Source organism: Cucumis melo, chromosome 6 (assembly GCF_025177605.1).
Source record: "Cucumis melo cultivar AY chromosome 6, USDA_Cmelo_AY_1.0, whole genome shotgun sequence".
NCBI lineage: Eukaryota > Viridiplantae > Streptophyta > Magnoliopsida > Cucurbitales > Cucurbitaceae > Cucumis > Cucumis melo.
The window spans coordinates 929,996-949,058 of record NC_066862.1 but is presented as its reverse complement, the minus strand read 5'-3'; the positions used below and the strand labels follow the sequence as shown (position 1 = coordinate 949,058).

The following is a 19,063-nucleotide window of genomic DNA, read 5'->3' as shown; positions in this document are numbered from 1 at the left end:
GTAAACGATCGCTTAATATTTTCTTTGTTTATTAAGAAAATCGTTTAGACTTTACTAAACGATCGCTTAAAGATATATGCACGATCTTTTACATTAGTGTGATTACATATAAACGATCGCTTAATATATAAATTAAAGCAGTTGAGTAGCAAAGAATTAAAAAATATATAAATTAAAGAATTACAAACTAAACGAATAGTCGTGTGAAATATATAAACGATCGTTTAATACAATTAAACGATCGTTTAGTTATTTTAAACGATCGTTTAGTTATATTTAAACGATCGTGAAACCAGTTTGTATATTAAACAAATTAAAATCTGTGTCAATACGTTTGTGTTTTTTGTGTTCCTAAATGAATAAGCCAGCTGTTATTTTCGTCTTCTTCATCTATCTAGAAGCACATAAAGTAAGAATGTTTGGAGACATCATTAAGAAAACACATCCAGATAGATAAATAACAAATTGAAAGAAAAGGAACATTCATTAATTAGTGTAATAATTAGTACATTGGTAGAGAAATTTTTAAATTTGTATGCTGGACTTCTCGGTATATGAAATTGTATTAGTACACGTTAATCTGTTGTGACCTATTTCTTTACTTCAACTCTTTTGACTACTTTCGGAGGTAAAACAATCATATGTAGATAGTCTTCGCTTGTCTTCCAAGCTGACTGATTTACAATTAGGTAGACGGCCTCCGCATATGCTGCCAACAAACATTCATTGGTGTAATAATTAACACATAATCTATAAACATTTATATTGCGATCTCGTGCTGCAGCAATGACATGTGAGCATGGTAGTTGCTCAGCTTGAAACTCCTTGCAAGTGCACTCTTGCAAACTAAATCTTTTACTTCAGTTCATTTTTCACTACCCATTGAACTTTCTAAGAACCTAAACCAAACTTTGACTAAACTAATTTACAGCAAATAATTCCATTCCAAAATAGCCTAAACCAGACATTTACGGATGAAACTCGCAACAAATACCTAAACCAAATATTTACAGCAAATAAATTAAAAATGGGTTAGAGATGAAACTCACCGAAATAAGAGAAAACGCTCAAAGTTGATTGAATGGTTTGAAAAGAAGGAGCGACGAAATGCACTAGAGGATCGACGAACGACAAGAGACGAATGGTCGGAGTATCTTCAAACGACACTAGAGCAGAGCAAAGTATCGGAGCAGAGCGATTTTTTTTTTTTTTTTTTTTTTTTACTTCAGGTGTTCTACACAAAAGAGAATGGAAAAGGAAACAACTCTACGCGAAAGAGAAGGGAAAGCGAAAGTTGAAAGCTTTTACGTGGAAGAGAAGGGAAAGGGAAAGGGAAGGAGAAGGAGAAATTTAATGAAGGACATTTTTGTCCATTCACACATAAATTGTCCTAAAACTCTTTATTTTCAAAAACTATCCCAAAAGTCATTTAACCCTCCTTTTTTAAGCTATTTTTGGCAATTTCCCAAGAATAGTGGCGATGATGAAAACTATTAAACCTTTTTAGATTTAATAAATAAACGAAACTATAATAAGAGATTTCGAATCTTCATAGACCCATTTTTCAAAAGAAGAAAAAAGTCGGACTCAAATACATCAGATCTGAACAGAATTTATGAACTACAATTGTATCTCAAAATTTAAAATAGCAACAAAGATGTTGAAGTTTCAATTAGACAAGTTTATTAATATCGAACATTAAATGATAAAAGGACATTTCCAAACAAGATTAAAAGTTAAAAAAGCTATTAAATTTTTAAACACTCTTTTAAAGTTAAGGGAATTATTAGTCATTTAAATAGAAGTTATATTAGAAAATTTTGAGAGATTGAAGACTTATTTAAATATATTGAGGGCATACTTAAAAGTTCATTAATAAAAATTGTTATTTAACCAAATAATCATAATTGTGCCTACTAATACAGAATGTTAGCAAATAGAATTGAACTCTTACTTCTTAAAGAAAAGGGTTAAGAAAGAAAAAAACTCTATGATTTAAAATAAAAAAGACAATCTGGATTGATAATTATAATAGTTCCTTACAATTTATTCTAGAACATTGAAAACAAAACTACATCAAAACATGTGAATGATTTTCCCTCTTCTCTGGTGGGTGTTGAAGACTGGGGAACTCGTTCACGATCCTGTCTTTATAGCTACCACAATGGTTCACTACTTCAGATCTTTTAGCATATAGAGCCACCCATTTGAAGCACCATAAGCGTGGAAAAGTGAACAAAACTTCATGGTGGTTGGCACAAAGACAGGTAAAGAAACGCTGCAAATTTGAAAATTTTCATAGTAGATCAAAAAAGTAATCCAAACCTTGCCCGATTTCCCATATGGAGATACCGGTACCGAAGGATTGAGCTTCCTCAAGACGTATGAGGATTGATTTCAGTGATGGATAGAAAACTGCGTGCTTGTTTTGATTGTAATCGGCGTATAAGAAGAAATGTTCGGAACTGACACCCTCCCACTGCAACACAGGCTTGTACTTCTCCAACAACGACAGATAATCCCTTCCAGTGATAGCTCCACCTCCTGTTGATTGCACCAAAATAGAACTATTATTGTTAAGTTACCAATTGACCAGTAAGCTTAAATTGATAGATAAAAGTAAATTTAGTATCATGTCATCTAACAATTACTAAAAAGAGGGCATCTCTTGAAGCTGATTGTAATCGTCATAAGTTTGTAATTATCACTGCTAAAATTGATAGATAATAGTTTAAAGAAAATTATCAAATGTACAAACTTCAATTCTTAGGTGAAATTGAATAACATATATTTCTTTGTTATTACTATGTATGAATAAAATTAATTTGCACTATTATCAAAAAAGATATTTCGGATATTAAAGTACATAAATTTTCTATTCCGGAAGTCGTCAACTGATGAAGAAATTAACCTCTTGGTAAAAGAGAAATTGGATAAGATAAACCAGACTACATGACGTTAGTCTGTTACTCGCTAAAAAATTATACTATAGCGAAACCAGTTGAACTAAAAGATGCAGCTTATCCTACATGAATCCATAATTGTACCCAATGAAAGGATTGTATAAGATAGTATGGTTTCTACCTCCAGAAAAGCTGAAATCATTGCCGTAGAAGTTGATTCCAAGAAATATCTTGATAGCCTTGTGCTGAACAAGGCTAATGTCCTTGGTACCGAGCAATAGCCGTAATGTTGAACGAATCCAATTCACTGGAGCATTGGGGCCTGGATTATGAGCACCAGAGTAATCGTAGGTCATGAGTGAGAAACCATCCACAGCACCAGTCAGGCTCTCCATATCTTTTGGCCCAAATTCATGCTCTTCTAAGACCTCTGAATGCGGTGGGCCAATGACGTACACAAGTTGCAATGGTTGCTTAGATTTCGTACTCTCGAGCTCTGAATGCAGGGCATTTCCAAGCTGCTTTATAAATTGCAATGCCTGTAATAGGAATCAGAACAGATCCCTCAGTTATCCAACATTTGAACTGAAAAACGCATACAGACGGCCTCATCTCCAAGCAGACATCGTTGAAAGTAGTACAAAGAAAAGTCGACAAAACCAATGGTGGCCACTTTAACCACCTATATGATTAGAAAGCTCCCATGATATGCAACAAGAAAACCTAGGTAATCTGATTGTACTAACAAACTAATTCTAATCTTCTTTTTCTCTCTCCACCTCCTCCAATTTTGGCAAGCATAAAAAGAAAAAAGAAGAACAAAAACAAAAAAGAATATCACCATTCTCGCCATAGAAAAATCCAAACTAGCCTAATAAGAAATCCATTCTGGGTTCGGAAAACCTCAACTAGATAACAACAAAGCCATATTTCAAGGTGCATATCAGGAAAAATATTGATGACAGAAACTCATATCCAACGTCCCTAAACTAAATTAACTTTGTGTTGAAAGAACAGATAATAAAACCAGAAAAATGAAACGATACAAGTATGCCGAAACAAAAAATGCATTTACTAAACCAAACAGAACCAAGAAAAAAATATTGACAAATGTAAAACTATAGGTGATCTTTAGATGAAAACGTTTTTCATTTCTTATGTGACAAGTAGTATACAGCATCTTCAAAACAGGGAAGGAAACTAGTTACCAAATTCCTCATGTCTGGATCACGCAGTATTCCATACGCTACCCACCTTGACCAGGATTCTAACACGATACCATCATAACCCATTTCCCTGAACAAAGAAAACAAAGATTGTAACTAAACAAAAGATACACAATTTACACCGAACATATGGAACAAATTGAGTTGAGTTGCAATCTAAATTTGCAAAACAATCTTGACCCTGAATTTTGTAAGAGCATCTAAGAGTCTGACTCTAAACATGATATGTAAGAAATCCCAAATCACATACTAAAGTCAAGAAAACCATCCAGAGTATTCTTACTTGCATTCTGTTACGATTAGATTAATAGCTTTGTCCTTCAGCTTCTTCTTTCTAAGCAGATCCATAGGAGGTGCTTCAACAGCCACTCTGGGCAATATCTGCTTAAGAATTACTGAATGAATTAACCATCATCCATCGAAGCTCAAATAAAATGATTTAAAACTACCAGTTATGCATAAGAGGTACATTCAAAGGTGAGCATTGAACCAATGCTCCCTGAATGACCTGCAATTTGTCAGAAATTCACAGCCTTCCTAAGACTATTCCCATGTGTTCTTTGATTCAAAAGAATCCCAACAATTCTTTACAAAGTTCAAAATAAATCCAGGATTCATTAAAGGTTCTTCTAATGAATGTTTTATGCAATATGTTCAAACTAATATCACCATCTGCTTCCCTCAAAATAGCTCTGAAGCTTGCCCTTTGTTTAAAGAAAAAACCCTGTTATTTAAAAAATTGCAACGTTACACTTAATCTTTCAAAACTGCCCTTTAAGCAAAAAAATTGTCACAGAGAATAGGGTTGTTTTAGACAAGGGGCAAAGTCAACAAAGTCTAGGAATTTTTAATATATAGTAGCCTAAAAAATATGTTATCTTTCATTGTACCAGTGCATCTCCAGTCAGTCTTAGCTCTGAGATCCATTCTTCATCAGCATTGTGTCTTCCCTCCAACACTAAGTGGGAACCATGGCTGTCTCAGAGAGAAAGAAAGTAAGAAGGAGAAAGAAGAAGAAAGAGAAAGAAAATGTATAACATATCTCTTAGTAACATGGAAAAGGAGGAAATACAAAAAGAATGTGGAAAGTAAACTGCACGATTATAAATAGCAAAGAATGTCGCTTTCATGTGTTTCTTTCTCGTAATTACACTCAGTCAAAAACCACCAAGTGAAAAATGTAAGTAGAACTGTAGAAGTTGCTGAATGTGCTCCATTTATTGCTATTCACTGAAGGCGTGGCTTATAAATAATAGAAAGGTTTTAAAGGAAAAAGAGTAAAAAGAGTCTTTCAATCCAAATGTTTTAAATTATTCAAGTTTGTCATCCATCCTCTGGAAAGAAAAAAAACCCCACAAAAAAAAGAGGGCAAAAATGGGTATGATTTGTGTACCTCTTCAAATCATACCACACCGGTGATAAATGTGTAAACTTGGAGTTAAACTTTTTTGCCATATCATAGCCCCTGGAGTTCCTGCGCAATTTAACATGTAAACAGCGTTTAATTGTTAAGTTGAGAAACATACAGACCGCCACGAAGATCAGAAAATGCCCCAAAGTTCAAAGTTAGAACAAAGAAAAGAAAGAAAAAGATATGAGAGAGAGAGAAAAAGTGCATTGACAAGACAACAACATATAAAAAAATAATTTTAAATGCAGAGAGCTTCATGCAACTGCAATGGAAGTGAAATTCTTTTACTGGGAACCCCCAAACTAGCAATAAACTCAGCCCCTGTTATCAAATACACTTCCCTAAACCCAAAATTACAAAAAGATTAAAAGTGGCACAAGTGAGTTTCTAAGCGAATACCATGGAGTAATATAAGCAAGTACAGGATAATCATAATTGCGAGAGATATTTCCTGCGACATTTGAGTGCTCCTGCATCAAAAAGAAGACCCTAAGCAACAGAATTACCTACTTGAAGATACAAATTTAATGAACAACCCTATCCTCTTTCAGATTACTCGCTACATTGAAGATATAATGAGACTGCCCGGAGCCCAGAGAGTTAACAAAATTCATAAACCCTAGTGACCAAATCAGTTTCTAGTACTTCCGAAGTGGGTGAAAAAATAAAAAAGACGGATTAGCATTCAGAAACTCGAATTATACGTACAGATAGGATTTCTTGATAACTGATATCAGTCTTGACGAGCCCCCTTTCAAATACAGATGCGCCGGAAAATTCTCCAGCTGAAGTGTACTTGAGATAGACGAGAGCGGAAATGGCGGGAGAAATGATAAAGAAGAGAACGAAAATAGTAATGAGCCTCCGGTCGGAAGAGGAATCAGGAACGATGTTTTGCTGATCGGAAGAGACGACTTGGTTTTTCCGACGATTTGAGACGGCTTGGCGATCCCGCTTCTTGGCCATGGCGGCGCGTCGGTCACGACGAGCTTCTATGGCCTGGCAGTTTTGTTGACCGGGTGAACCCGTTAAAATAATATTAATAATTAATTAATAATTATAATGAATAATATATTATTATTAATAAATAATAAATAAATCATATTATTATTATTATTATTATTAAATGCCAAAGTCCAAATACATAATTAAAATTTAACTATCCAAAAGTTTTACGTTTATTTTATATAATTTTTAAATAATATTATAAATTATTAGATATTTAAATCTCCCAAGTATTTTTAAATTGGAGAAAGTAAATACTTTTTAAATAACATTAGTGTGAATTTAGTGATTAATAATAATCATAGCAATAAGACATGATAGACCATCGCTTAGTTGTTAGATTCGACAATCTTTACTTGATTTTCATTGGAAGTTAGTCAAACGTTCAGCTCACATGCTATGTTATTAATTTTTGGAAACTATTATTTTACTGTTTCAAATAAAACTCAAAACTTAACATATATCAAAAGTAAAATTATGAAATAAAATATCAACATTAGTTAAGACCAAATCCAAAAGTAGGTATAAAAAGATTTTTATTTTGTGATATTGGATTGGACCAATAAACAATCTATTTCAGGTTTCGATACACAAAAACGTGTCTTGGTAATGTAATGCCTTACTTAATTACTTTATAATTTAAAATCTTTTCCTTTTTACGAAGAAGAAAAAATTATCACTTGAACAACTTTTTTAAATTGTTCTTAGAATTCGTGACCAATGAGATTATCAAATACACCTATATTTAATTTTTTTCATGACAATCTTACACTTTAAGTTCGTTTTTCCTGATTCTAAACTTGTTTTTTCATTTTTTGAGTGTCTATTAACTACTGAAACTTTTTCACGTGTCTAGTGAATATTTAGTCAATTCAATGTGTCTAAAAATTAATTTATTTTTTAGATATAAATTTGGTATTTGGGAGCTTGAGTTGAGGTATAGAGTTAATTTGGAGTTAGAAAGCTTACGTTCATGGTACAAATTATGAGATAAATTTATCAAAAAATTTCGAAAAATAAAAGAGGAGGGAAAATGAATGCATCGACACATGTGAAGTCATGAACATCATCAAAGGAGTTGAGTATACACCTATTCATAAAGGAGATCGTGTTTAAAAGGCTTATACGCAAAATATGTAAATTTGAAATTTAACCTAAATATATTTAAACTAAATTACTAATTTATTTTTAGAACTTAAGAAGAAGTGTGCTTAAAAATTTATTAGATATATCATATACATATATGTCTAAAAGAGCAATAAACTAGCAACTTTGTGACTAGTCTATAGATCAATTTTAAAACAAGTGTTATTAGACAAAATTTGAAAGTTAGAAGAAGCCATTGACAAAATAATTAAACAAAAACTAAATAGTCCATTGACTAAACTTGTTCTCAGACATGCAATATAAATTAAACAGTATATATAAATTCATATATCATCTAACTTTTTGGTTATCCAAACTTTCCAGCTGGGCTTATACAAACTCTATCCAAAAGATCAGAAACTATGGCCTCTTATTTACTTTTCACTTTTGGTTCAAATAAAGATGTATTTTGAAATGTTCCCATGGAATTAACTATGACTACATATCCAGTTTTTCTTTTTCCATCAACATACCTAATAATTGTTGTACATAGAGGCAGAAATTGATTCATATTCCCAGTCCAAAGCAAGATAAGACACAAGTCCCTGAAGTTTGACCATTGCATACTTTTTCAAGCAGCTGATTCCAAATAATATAGTAATCAAAATTGGGTAGTAAAGAAAGAAAGCAAGGGAAGAGAAAAAAAAAAAAGAAAAAAAAGAAAAAGAAAAGAAGAATCTGGCTTCAAAATGATCCAGTCATAAGTTCATAACATAACAAAACAAAAGTAAGAGAACAAATTCTCAGGAAAATTTTAGTCAAGAGTGTCAAGACTGACATGTATGAAGCCAGATACATATACTAACTTATTTCAGGACTAAGTATGTACAAAACATACATAGCAGTACTGCCTTTAGCTACAATGCATAGGCCCTAAATTTCTGCTACCATGCTGCACAAACTGAAGTTAATTTAACATAAAATGAGAATCTTCCAAATTTCATCCATGGAAAGCTAGCTAGCGTAAAGGAGAGGAGGAGACTCATCCTCGTTGCCCTTTCGGAAAAGAAAGAAACTGAGTAACACGAAAGATTAAAAAAAAAAGAAAAAAAAAAAGAAAGAAAGCATGTAAAAAACCAACCAAATGCATCTCCATGTGATGGAAAATCAACCGCCAGACTTACACCCAAAACTTCAGAGAATGTGATAGGATAGCTCTGAACAATCTTTACATGGCATAGCACAAGTGGGAGCTAAATAAAATGGCCTCTGGGTCTACCATGAAACTATTCACATCATCAATGTTCAGTTGCTTTCCTCCCAACCAACTATTTCTCGAGCGGTTCAGTTTGCCCCTGCACAGCCATTCTCTCCGATACGTCGGCCAAAGATTTAAGATTGCATCTGATTAACGCCTTAACAAAATAACACGTCTCGTCTTTTGTGTTCCCATTAGGCACATCGACCACGAAAGACTCAATCACAAGTGTCCCAGGTCTTCCATCAATAACCTTCGGATGGACGGTCATGATGGAAGAGTAGTTCTGCATAATTTAAGCAGAAATGTTTAGAAACTTATGGAGATCATCTTTAAACAGAAGAATACTTTTCATCATCAGAAAGGCTAAATTTATCATACTTTGAGCCGGTGATCTCCACCCACGATTCTGATTCCGAGAATATGTTCTTCATCATCAAGAAGCTCCAATCTCTCAGTACTAGTGGTAGCAGGAAGACCAGATTTCACATTCACTTCCCTCACACTTCCAATGCCCAGGTCTCCTTTCACCACACAACGACTAACAAAAGGCTTATACTTCTGGGGCTGATCAAATCTCCTCACCAGTGACCAAACCTAATATAATGCAAAAACACAATTGAAAATCATTAGACAAATTCCACAAAAACCCTCAAAACTTCGACAGCAAGAAATTAAGATCAAAATCAAGAACTCAGATTATATATCCTTCTCACAAGAACCAAAGAAAATTTATCAAAGAGACACATCTTTATTCTCCTCACACCTTAGAAACAAGAAAAGCAAAAGCAAAAGCAAAATCTCACTCTAACTCTCACAGCCTAAAGGCCACATCTCAATTATATTAGGATATGGAATCGCATATACAAGAAAGATATATCCAAACAAAATTAGGCTTTATTTGGCAAGGAAAAACGTTCCAGAAATAACCAGAAAACAAAATTAAAAAAAGAACCAAGTAAATAAAATCCGCATCTCATTAAACCATAATAATTGACATCGAGTTATAAAAAGTCAATAACGATCCGGAGAAGGGAAGGACACAAAAAAAAAACGCTACAGAAATCCGCACCAAATTAAGACAGAAAGAGAAAAAGTAAGGAAACAAGAAACTAAAACAGGCAAGTAAAGGAACAATTGAAGTGAAACGAGAATCCATTAGAAAGTAATCAAAAAAAAAAAAAAAAAAAAAAAAGAACTGGATGGATGGATCCAGATGAGACATGGGAAAAAAGGCAGAGGAGTGGGAGGGCGATGAGAAATGAAAGAAGGAAAAGAAGAGAAAGAAAAGAAAGAAAGGAAAGAACAGTGGGATCGGAGAAGAGGACTCACAAGAGGAACGGGAGCTCTAACGTTCTTGAAAACGGCAGAGGTACACTGATTGTGGTTGGGGTGATGACGGTGATGCCTGCGTATGTACTGAGCCTCCATAACTCCACATGCATCGTCGTCGTTCATGATTGGATAGAATAGAATTCAGGCGAGGATGCGGCGAGAAAGAGTTGAGAGAGAGAGAGAGAGAGAGAGGAAAGGGAGGGGAGGGGAGGGGTGGGTGGGGTTTGAGGTTTTGCGAAAGAAGGTGATAATGGAAGAGAGCTTGAATCTCAACCTCCTTTGGTTTTTTGCAAAGGCACAGTGCCCCACGTCTTTAGCTCTATTTCCGCAGGCTCTTTTTTTTTCCTCTTCTAATTTTTATAAATAATAATAAATAGCACTCACACTCATTCACCGACAAATTTATTATTCTTTTTTTTATATATATAATATTATTATTATTATTATTTTTGCTTTGCAAGTTGCAAAGGACCACTCCACAATTCGCCAATTACATTACAACCTTTTCTTTTTCTTTTATTTCCTCTTCTATTCAACGGAACAAGACAAACACACACACACACACACACACTAAATAATAACCAATTACATTACCATTTTTTTTACAAACTCTCTCCCTCTCTCCATATTTAATTAATTAATCTTTTTTAATACACTAATGACCCAATTAATACCATTCCATCAACGATAGAAACTAATATATCTTTATCATTTAGATCTATTATGGATATCTATATCCATTTCTTTTCTATTTTTCAATTTTAAAAATTGAATATATTTTATATTCTTTTTTAAAATATTATTATTATTATTATATATATATATATGTAAATTAGATCGAAATCCCACCTCGATTAAATAAGGAATTCATTTTTTTTAATAAATAAATAATTAGTAAGTGTGACTAACTTTTGGCATCTTTGTAGGAACCATTAATTGATTATATACATTAATTAAAGCTGGAGAGTACAATCTTGATTCTAGAAGTCTTTTTTTTTTTTTTTTCTCTCTAAATTGGGGTTTGTTTAAATCTTTAACTTTTCTACCAATCTATCATCAAATTTGTTGACAAATATATATATATATATATTATAATCGAACAAAACGTTAAATATTTAAAATAAATTGAGGTTATTTTCGAAGATCAGATGAGATTAAATTTGAAAAGAAAAGAAAAGAAAAAAAAAGAGGTTTAAATTATTTAATAAGATAGATAGATTAAAAGAAAGTTGTAATAATTAATTTATGGAATTGGTGCTGTCGCCACCACCAAATTTCTCTTTAGTGGATTCACATGCATTTCATCGTGCAAAGGTACAACTCATGCTAACACTGCTCTTTTATATTTATATATAAACAAAATCCCAACATTACCCCTCCCCCCCTTCCTAAGATTCTTCAATATTTATTCAATTACAAAATGTCCAAGTTGCCCTACCTTTATTTTTATTTATTTATTTTTCCTTAAAAAAAAAGGTTATATTTTATAGATACAAGACATCGAAATACCTTAATTAGTTTAATCGGGGTTGGAATAAACAATTGTGTTATACGTTCTAATTCTAATACCGTTGCAAAAGTTTATGTTATACATTCGTTAAATTCTAAGACATACATATAATAGGAAAGTTTCAATTCATATTTCGTGTTTTTTTAAGTAATTCAATGATTAGTTTTTGTGATGCAATCAAATTTCTTTTTTATAAACTATATTTTACTAAAGTTAACGAGGTTATAAAGATTTTGATATGATTATTTATTTATTTATTTTGATAAATCCAGGGAAAGAAATTTAATGAAAAATTGAATAGAGGGTAATTTGTAATACATGTTTGGATTTATGGTTCAATTCAATAAAACTAAAAGTTTAGAATCTAATTTGATACAATTTATGTTACGTTTGGAGTTATATTCGTAGAGTGAAAAAATAAACTGTGGAATAATTTAACTCAAAATATGATTGTTATTAATTTATCTAAAAGCACTTTGTAAATTGCTCTTTACATTCGAGATCATGTTGATCAAACCCAACTTTTGAATTTAACATCCACAAAATTAACTTCCAACTAATATACGAGCTTGTTTTAGTATTATCGATAGTATAAAATTAAAATATATATTACATTCAAAAGAAGCTCCAACTTTTAATAAACCATTAATTAATTCATCAAATGTGAGCTTAAAACAATCTTAATTACCTATAGCTATATAGTAAATACTATTTAAAAGACTCCAATTAGTTATAGTTATAGTTTTTACTATTTAACATTTATCATTATTTTATTTTTAAACTAAAATGCTATATACCATAAACACATATTATTATAAAATCCAAATTAAAATAATCTACGATCCAAAGACAAGTTATTATGATTCAACTCTAATAACTCACTTCTTTAACCTAAACATTTCATTTGGATCAAAGTTTTATGTTTGAGTACTTGAGAAGTACAAAATTGGGCCCGTTAAAAAATAGAATAAAATAAATAAAGTAATCTTTTATATATATATATATATATATATATATATATATATATATATATATATATATATATATATATATATATTAAAAAGAGTTTTTATATTTTCTTGATACAGAAGGAAAAGAAGAAGAGAAAAAAAAAAGAATAATAATGTCAAATGTCAACGTGCATGCCACTCCTCCCACGTTACTTCCAATGTAATACTTAAAACCACTTTACAAAATTTTATTATTTTTTCTTCTTTTACGACTCAATATAAATTAATAAATTCTTCCACTTTTAATTCCCACTTAATTATTGTTGCTTCATAATTAAAATCATCCATATTTTTTTTATTTTTTAGACACCGTTGAAATTAATTTATATATATATATAAAGTAATTTTCAATAATCTTCCTAACCCACTTGATTTGAATTAATCTCAATTCATATTAAACTAAAGATGGAGATTGGAGATGGAGATGGAAAGGAGTCAACTATATGTACGATGCTTATCAATTTAAGATATACATTAATGCAAAATTACACATTCCATAATCTTTTATGAATATTTACCAATACAAATAGATTAAAATTACAAGCATGTCACGTTGCTTTGATATCGTGTCTCACGCCATGCCATATTTTATATATAATCTACCTTTACTTCGGATTAATTTTAGCCCATGCATGTTTTTACATACCCTAAGACCACCATATCAAAGTTGTATCTCATAATTTATATATACATTTTTTTAATTGTTTAGTAAACTCCAATTCCAATCTTATATATAGATCATAACTTTACAAATATTCAATTGATGCGTAATACGTCCTCTAGTTTTATTATTTAATAATCAATAATGTTATAGGGACCTATTAGTTAGAGACAATACTTAGGCATTTTTTTTTTTTTTTAAGTTCATAGACTTTTAGACACAAACTAAAAAAATTCATAAATTCAATAACTTAATATTTAACCAATAGTTACTAATATACTATTTTGTTGTTTGATTTTATTTAAAAGAATTGTTCTCCATTCACTTTTTTTTACCATAAATTTTTAAAAATATATTCGAACATGATATCTCTTTGTATGAAAACACTTTTGGTTAAAGTAAAAATAGAGAAATTTATTGATGGTTCATGAAGAATATATAACTGAATAAAATATAGAAACATCATTAAACCCAACCTCAAAGTATATGACAAAACCACTACTACAAAAACTGACTCTCTTGACGGTTTTAAACTGTCAAGAATGAGTATTCTTGACGTTTTCAAAACCGTCGTTGAATCCAGTGTCAAGAAAGGTCATTTTCTTGACGGTTGTAAAAAGTGTCAAGAATTGATATCGTTGACACTTTTTAACCGTCAAGTATTCAATTTTTCATGACAGTTGAGAGCCGTCAAGAGGATACGTTTTTATGACTGTTTTAAACCGTCAAGAATGAGATGATGAAGCCCGAAAACCGTCAAGAATACGATTATTCATGACATTTCAAAACCGTCAAGAGTGCATTTTTCATGACATTTTAAAACCGTCAAGTATTCAATTTTCATGACATTTACAAACCGTCAAGAGTTCATTTTTCATGACATTTAATAACCGTCAAGAGTACTCTTTGCCATGACATTTGGAAACCGTCAAGAGTGCTTTTAAATGACATTTTAGAACCGTCAAGAATTTTGTTATTTATGACATTTGCAAACCATCAAGAAATGTATTGTTAATGACATTTGAAAACCGTCAAGCAACTTTTCATTTTTTTAATCGTAATTTATTTTATATTATTCTTCCTGTATTATGCTCCCATTGGTCCAAAAATTCAACTACATATAAACGACAAATATACATCAAATATAGTTTGAAAACTCAAACATAAATATGCACTAGAACAATTCCAAAACTTTAACATATATTAACATTTTACCATATATGTATCAACATTTCGAAAACTTTACATATTTGTTCGATATTGTCATATACAAAACATTACTTCTATCAACCGAACTCAATGACCTTGAATGAAACTTGGCTTCAAATAAACTTGCATTCTGCATCCTCTACTACCTCCAATTCATGAGCTAAAATAAGTACCACCAATAGCAGAGCTAATCTACAAGAAGTAGAAAACATCACAACAACAAATATAGGATTAATGATCGGCTATGTTGATGATAACAATGTAAAGGGGAGGTGGAAATAGGTTTAGATCAGATTGTCAATACCAAATATTTACAAACTCCTTGTAACTAATTGTTTCAAATTCACCTATACTCTGAGCCATCAGCAGAAACACTCATTTTGAACTTTTTGATTTCAATTCAAGAGGAGTGATCAGTTTGATCCTCACTTATTCTATTCATTGTCATGAAAATATTCGATTTGAACCATCAAGTTTTAAAAAAAACAACAGTAGAACATTTAAAAGAAAGACACCCCAAAGCCATCACAGAGTGAAAAGTACAAAAACAAAGAAAGATTAATCCATTGGCATTGCAAACCTGGTAAGATGAAGTAACCCAAATATCTGCTCCAGCCTCCAATATTTGATGTTCCAATCCTATAAACAGGAATCTGAGTTAGTTAAAAAAATAAAAGTAGAAGTCAAGGTGCAAAAAAATTTCAATTAGATCTCATAATCAAACTACAGACAAATTATTTATTCCATTTATGACCACATAGCAGTTTGATACAAATCACAATCATGCCCCTTAAATCACTATCACCAAGCCTCTGATCATATATGTAACAGTGCTAAAGTTTTCCATAAATATGCAGTATCATAAAACTAAGTCTTACCATCCAATAGTGTTGTTAACATTGAGTTCTCTCAAGCATCTCATTATTTCAAGCTGGTAATTAGCACAATTGAATTCAATCTCCTCATCCTCCTCTCGAGCCTAATAGATTCATGTTAATAAATTAAAAATAAATTCAAGCTAGGAAAAAAAATAAGTACGAACATAAGTATGACCAAACGTGGAAATTTCTCAACGTAACCACTAAAAGAACAACAAACATTCAACAAACAACAAAAATGATTAAGTTAAAATGAATTAGCCTCTATGCTTCCAGATCCCTCTAATGACCATAAAATGTTTTCCACTCCTTCCCGCAAATGCACTGTATTGTTTCTATCTATCAAAGCCATCCAACTAATTAACTCAGTCAAAAAGAGCCCCTTCTAAGGCCTAGCTACATTCCAAACTTCACTATCATTATCTTAACAATCATAACTATAGGCCTCTTTTTTGCAATCTATCATTATGTCTATCTATCAAAACCATCCACTTAGCCTTGAGCTTAGCAACCAACATATTCCAAAAAGCTTTTCTTTGGTGATTCCAACCTAAAGAAAAACCAAGGTAACTAATCAGAAATGCTCCTATTTTACATTGAAACTCCTCTGCCCATTCTTCAACTCCCTCCTTACTCATATTGAAACCAATAAGCAAGATTTTAGTCACATTCAACATCAAACCAGAAGTGTTCGAAAAAAGATTTAAAATATCCCACCAATTTCTAAGACAAGACAAAGGGTTAAGTGAAGATGAATACAATCTCTTCTTACCTATTGCCTAAGATATTTTAGCCACAAAAACATGTGAATAATATGTACCTGCAAAACTTTGTTTTGAATGATGTCAGCAGTCTCTTTTCCTTGATACGATTCATTAACTTTTCTTAGGGCATCTTGGCAGATGTTGTACCATTCCGTCTTCATATAAAAACCATAAAAGATTTGAAATCATTCAAAATTCTAAACTGTCAGCCAGTGGAGTTGATGGAATTTTATTTCAACGGTCTGATTAACAAGGATGCTTACAGTATCAGTGTCTTCAGCTATTGTCCATGCAAATTTGCTCATGGGATGCTTTTCATATAAAGGCCTTCTAATCTTCTCAAGAGCTGTCAATCATAAAATATCATAGAATTTTGCAAACTTTTATAACTAGTACAGAGAAGGAATTTTGAAAAAAAACGCAAAAAGAATTGGTCATACCAAGATTAGTTTCTGGGGTACTTTCTGATTGAAGAATTTTGGATTGCAAGTGTGTGTTCTATTAGAAACCAATCAATCACCGTTAATCTCATCAATAAGAGAATTAATATTATCATAAAAAATTATTTAAAAATACCAAAAACTAGAATAAAGAACCAAGGGAAAAACACTCCAAAATTTGCATGATATAAGTAAATTCGCATTAACAAATACTGAGTACTAAGCTAAGGCACCAGCTTATTCTTGTATAAGTTCCTATTTTCAGCTGTTGTGGTAGTCATTCGAATTTCCCTCTTCCCTACTCTGTAACTCTCCTTCCTCCTTCAGTTCCTCAATATACATAGTCTCAAATAAAAAAAAAGCCCCAAAAATCGGACTACAATAAACAAAAAAGAATAACCAAAGAACAACAATTATCTCGAATACATAAACAAAAAGCCAGCAATCTACACCCATTTCACCTTAAATAGACAAAATTTCAACCAACAAACGTGATTATACACAAACAATTAACACCCACATTATGAAAACCTAACATTCATTCCTAAACAAAAACCCCATTAATTAAAGAGTGTGAATAAAGAACAGAGAAGCAAACACGAAGTGAGAGAAAACTGATCTATGGACATACTTTTGAGTGCCTTTGCAATGGCATGGAGCAATTAAATCTTCTCTTGAAACCAAAATCATATCCATACTAGAAAAGGTAAACCAAATCTTTGAAAGAAGAAAAACAATATGTGTGTGTGTACTGACAGTTTTAACCCACAAGTGAGCCTAAGGATAGCATTCTTATTTGTTAAATTAATACATGAGAAATGTTTCTTAACCGATGTTGATGAAATAGGATTACACATTGAACATAAAGGAATGTTAAAAACCTCTAGTGTCAAGGCATATGTAGCTGCTGCTGCCGCCGCTGCCAAGAAGGAACAAAAACAACAGAAAGAATTCTAATTCATGGCCATCAAAAGCTCATAAAAACAACAAGACTATGAGACTATGAAGAGAATCAAGAGGAAGAGCTTCATATAGTCATTTGTAGTTGCAGCCGCTGCCAAGAAGGAACAAAAACAGCAGAAATGCTCCTATTTTATATTGAAACTCCTCTACCCATTCTTCAACTCCCTCCTTACTCATATTGAAACCAATAAGCAAGATTTTAGTCACATTTAACATCAAACCAGAAGTGTTCCAAAAAAGATTCAAAATATCCCACCAATTTCCAAGACAAGACAAAGGGTTAAGTGAAGATGAATACAATCTCTTCTTACCTGAATGAATGAAGGTCATAAACTTTCAATTGTAAGAGCCTATGAATAGAATCACACCCAAAAAGAAATACATATATATATATATATACACACACACACACAATTCAATAAAAACCCATATCCAAAAACAATAAACAACATTCAATGAATTAATCAATTAAACCAAACCTTACTTATATTCGGAACAATTGATTGGAGTGAGTAGAGGGCGGAGGTGCGAGTTTGTGCGCAACGACAACTGGAAGAAACACGAAATAGAACGACCTTGCGTGATAGGCATTGATTGCACGAACACCGACGAAGGGAGAACGATGGTGAATCTAAATGTTGACGACTAGGTAAACGGTGGGGTGCAAACCGACGAAAATGACAGAGGACAGAGTTTTCGTGGATGGGGAAGACGAAATCTTGGAAGGCGACTTCATTGCGAGAGAAGGCTCAGCAGAAACACGACAGAGGATTTGATTTTCGCGAACAAGGAGGACGAAGAGAAGGTTCGTGCGAGAGATTTAGGGTGATGGCGAACAAGGAAGACGAAGAGGATTTGATTTTTGTGAACAAGGAGGACAAACAGAAGGTTCGTGCGAGAGATTTAGGGTGATGGCGAACAAGGAAGACGAAGAGAAGGTTTGTGAGAGATGGCGACCGCGAACAACGAAGACGAAGAGAAGGGAAAATTAGGGATTTAATTTTTTTTAGAAAAATGAAGTTAGTTTTTTATTTAAAAAGTTAAAAGAATTTAGTTTTTTTAAAAAAAAAAATAAATTATTTTTTTTCAATTAATTTAGTAATTCTTGACGTTTCTAAAACGTCAAGTAAAATTCTCTTACTTAACGTTTTAAAAATGTCAAGAAATTTTAAAATTTCTCAGTCTCTGCCTTTTCATTAAAATTCTTGATGTTTTAAAACGTCAAGAATTTAATCGATATTTCTTGACGTTTATAAAACGTCAAGAATGTAATCGATATTTCTTGACGTTTTTAAATCGTCAAGTATAGTTACATATTATTTGACGTTTGAAAAACGTCAAGAATGTCGATTTTATAATAAATCTTGACGTTTTAAAAACGTCAAGAATTTAAAAGATAATCCT

The 19,063-nt window shown here is 32.0% G+C and overlaps 3 protein-coding genes and 1 long non-coding RNA gene across 4 annotated transcripts; all 4 read right to left on the bottom strand.

Moving 5' to 3' along the window:
• Positions 1-465: 465 nt before the first annotated feature.
• LOC127149829 (uncharacterized) lies at positions 466-1,193 on the bottom strand. The gene is made up of 2 exons (XR_007821545.1): positions 1,050-1,193; positions 466-709 (listed from the first exon to the last, which is right to left on the bottom strand). It is a non-coding gene; the product is annotated as an uncharacterized LOC127149829 (long non-coding RNA).
• Positions 1,194-1,994: 801 nt separating this feature from the next.
• On the bottom strand, positions 1,995-8,301 carry LOC103483199 (uncharacterized). Its single transcript, XM_008439691.3, has 9 exons — positions 8,165-8,301; positions 6,249-6,539; positions 5,940-6,010; positions 5,523-5,603; positions 5,020-5,104; positions 4,413-4,510; positions 4,112-4,199; positions 3,085-3,442; positions 1,995-2,544 (listed from the first exon to the last, which is right to left on the bottom strand). Exons 2-9 carry the CDS (start codon positions 6,504-6,506, stop codon positions 2,297-2,299), a joined length of 1,287 nt encoding a protein of 428 aa, XP_008437913.1. The 5' UTR covers positions 6,507-6,539; positions 8,165-8,301; the 3' UTR covers positions 1,995-2,296.
• A 69-nt stretch (positions 8,302-8,370) lies between these two features.
• Positions 8,371-10,583, bottom strand: LOC103483200 (abscisic acid receptor PYL3). Its single transcript, XM_008439692.3, has 3 exons — positions 10,222-10,583; positions 9,271-9,486; positions 8,371-9,175 (listed from the first exon to the last, which is right to left on the bottom strand). Exons 1-3 carry the CDS (start codon positions 10,345-10,347, stop codon positions 8,960-8,962), a joined length of 558 nt encoding a protein of 185 aa, XP_008437914.1. The 5' UTR covers positions 10,348-10,583; the 3' UTR covers positions 8,371-8,959.
• Positions 10,584-14,580: 3,997 nt separating this feature from the next.
• On the bottom strand, positions 14,581-18,626 carry LOC127149828 (uncharacterized). Its single transcript, XM_051085859.1, has 7 exons — positions 18,144-18,626; positions 16,697-16,754; positions 16,520-16,602; positions 16,313-16,411; positions 15,493-15,593; positions 15,195-15,253; positions 14,581-14,806 (listed from the first exon to the last, which is right to left on the bottom strand). Exons 3-7 carry the CDS (start codon positions 16,559-16,561, stop codon positions 14,802-14,804), a joined length of 306 nt encoding a protein of 101 aa, XP_050941816.1. The 5' UTR covers positions 16,562-16,602; positions 16,697-16,754; positions 18,144-18,626; the 3' UTR covers positions 14,581-14,801.
• Positions 18,627-19,063: the final 437 nt, after the last annotated feature.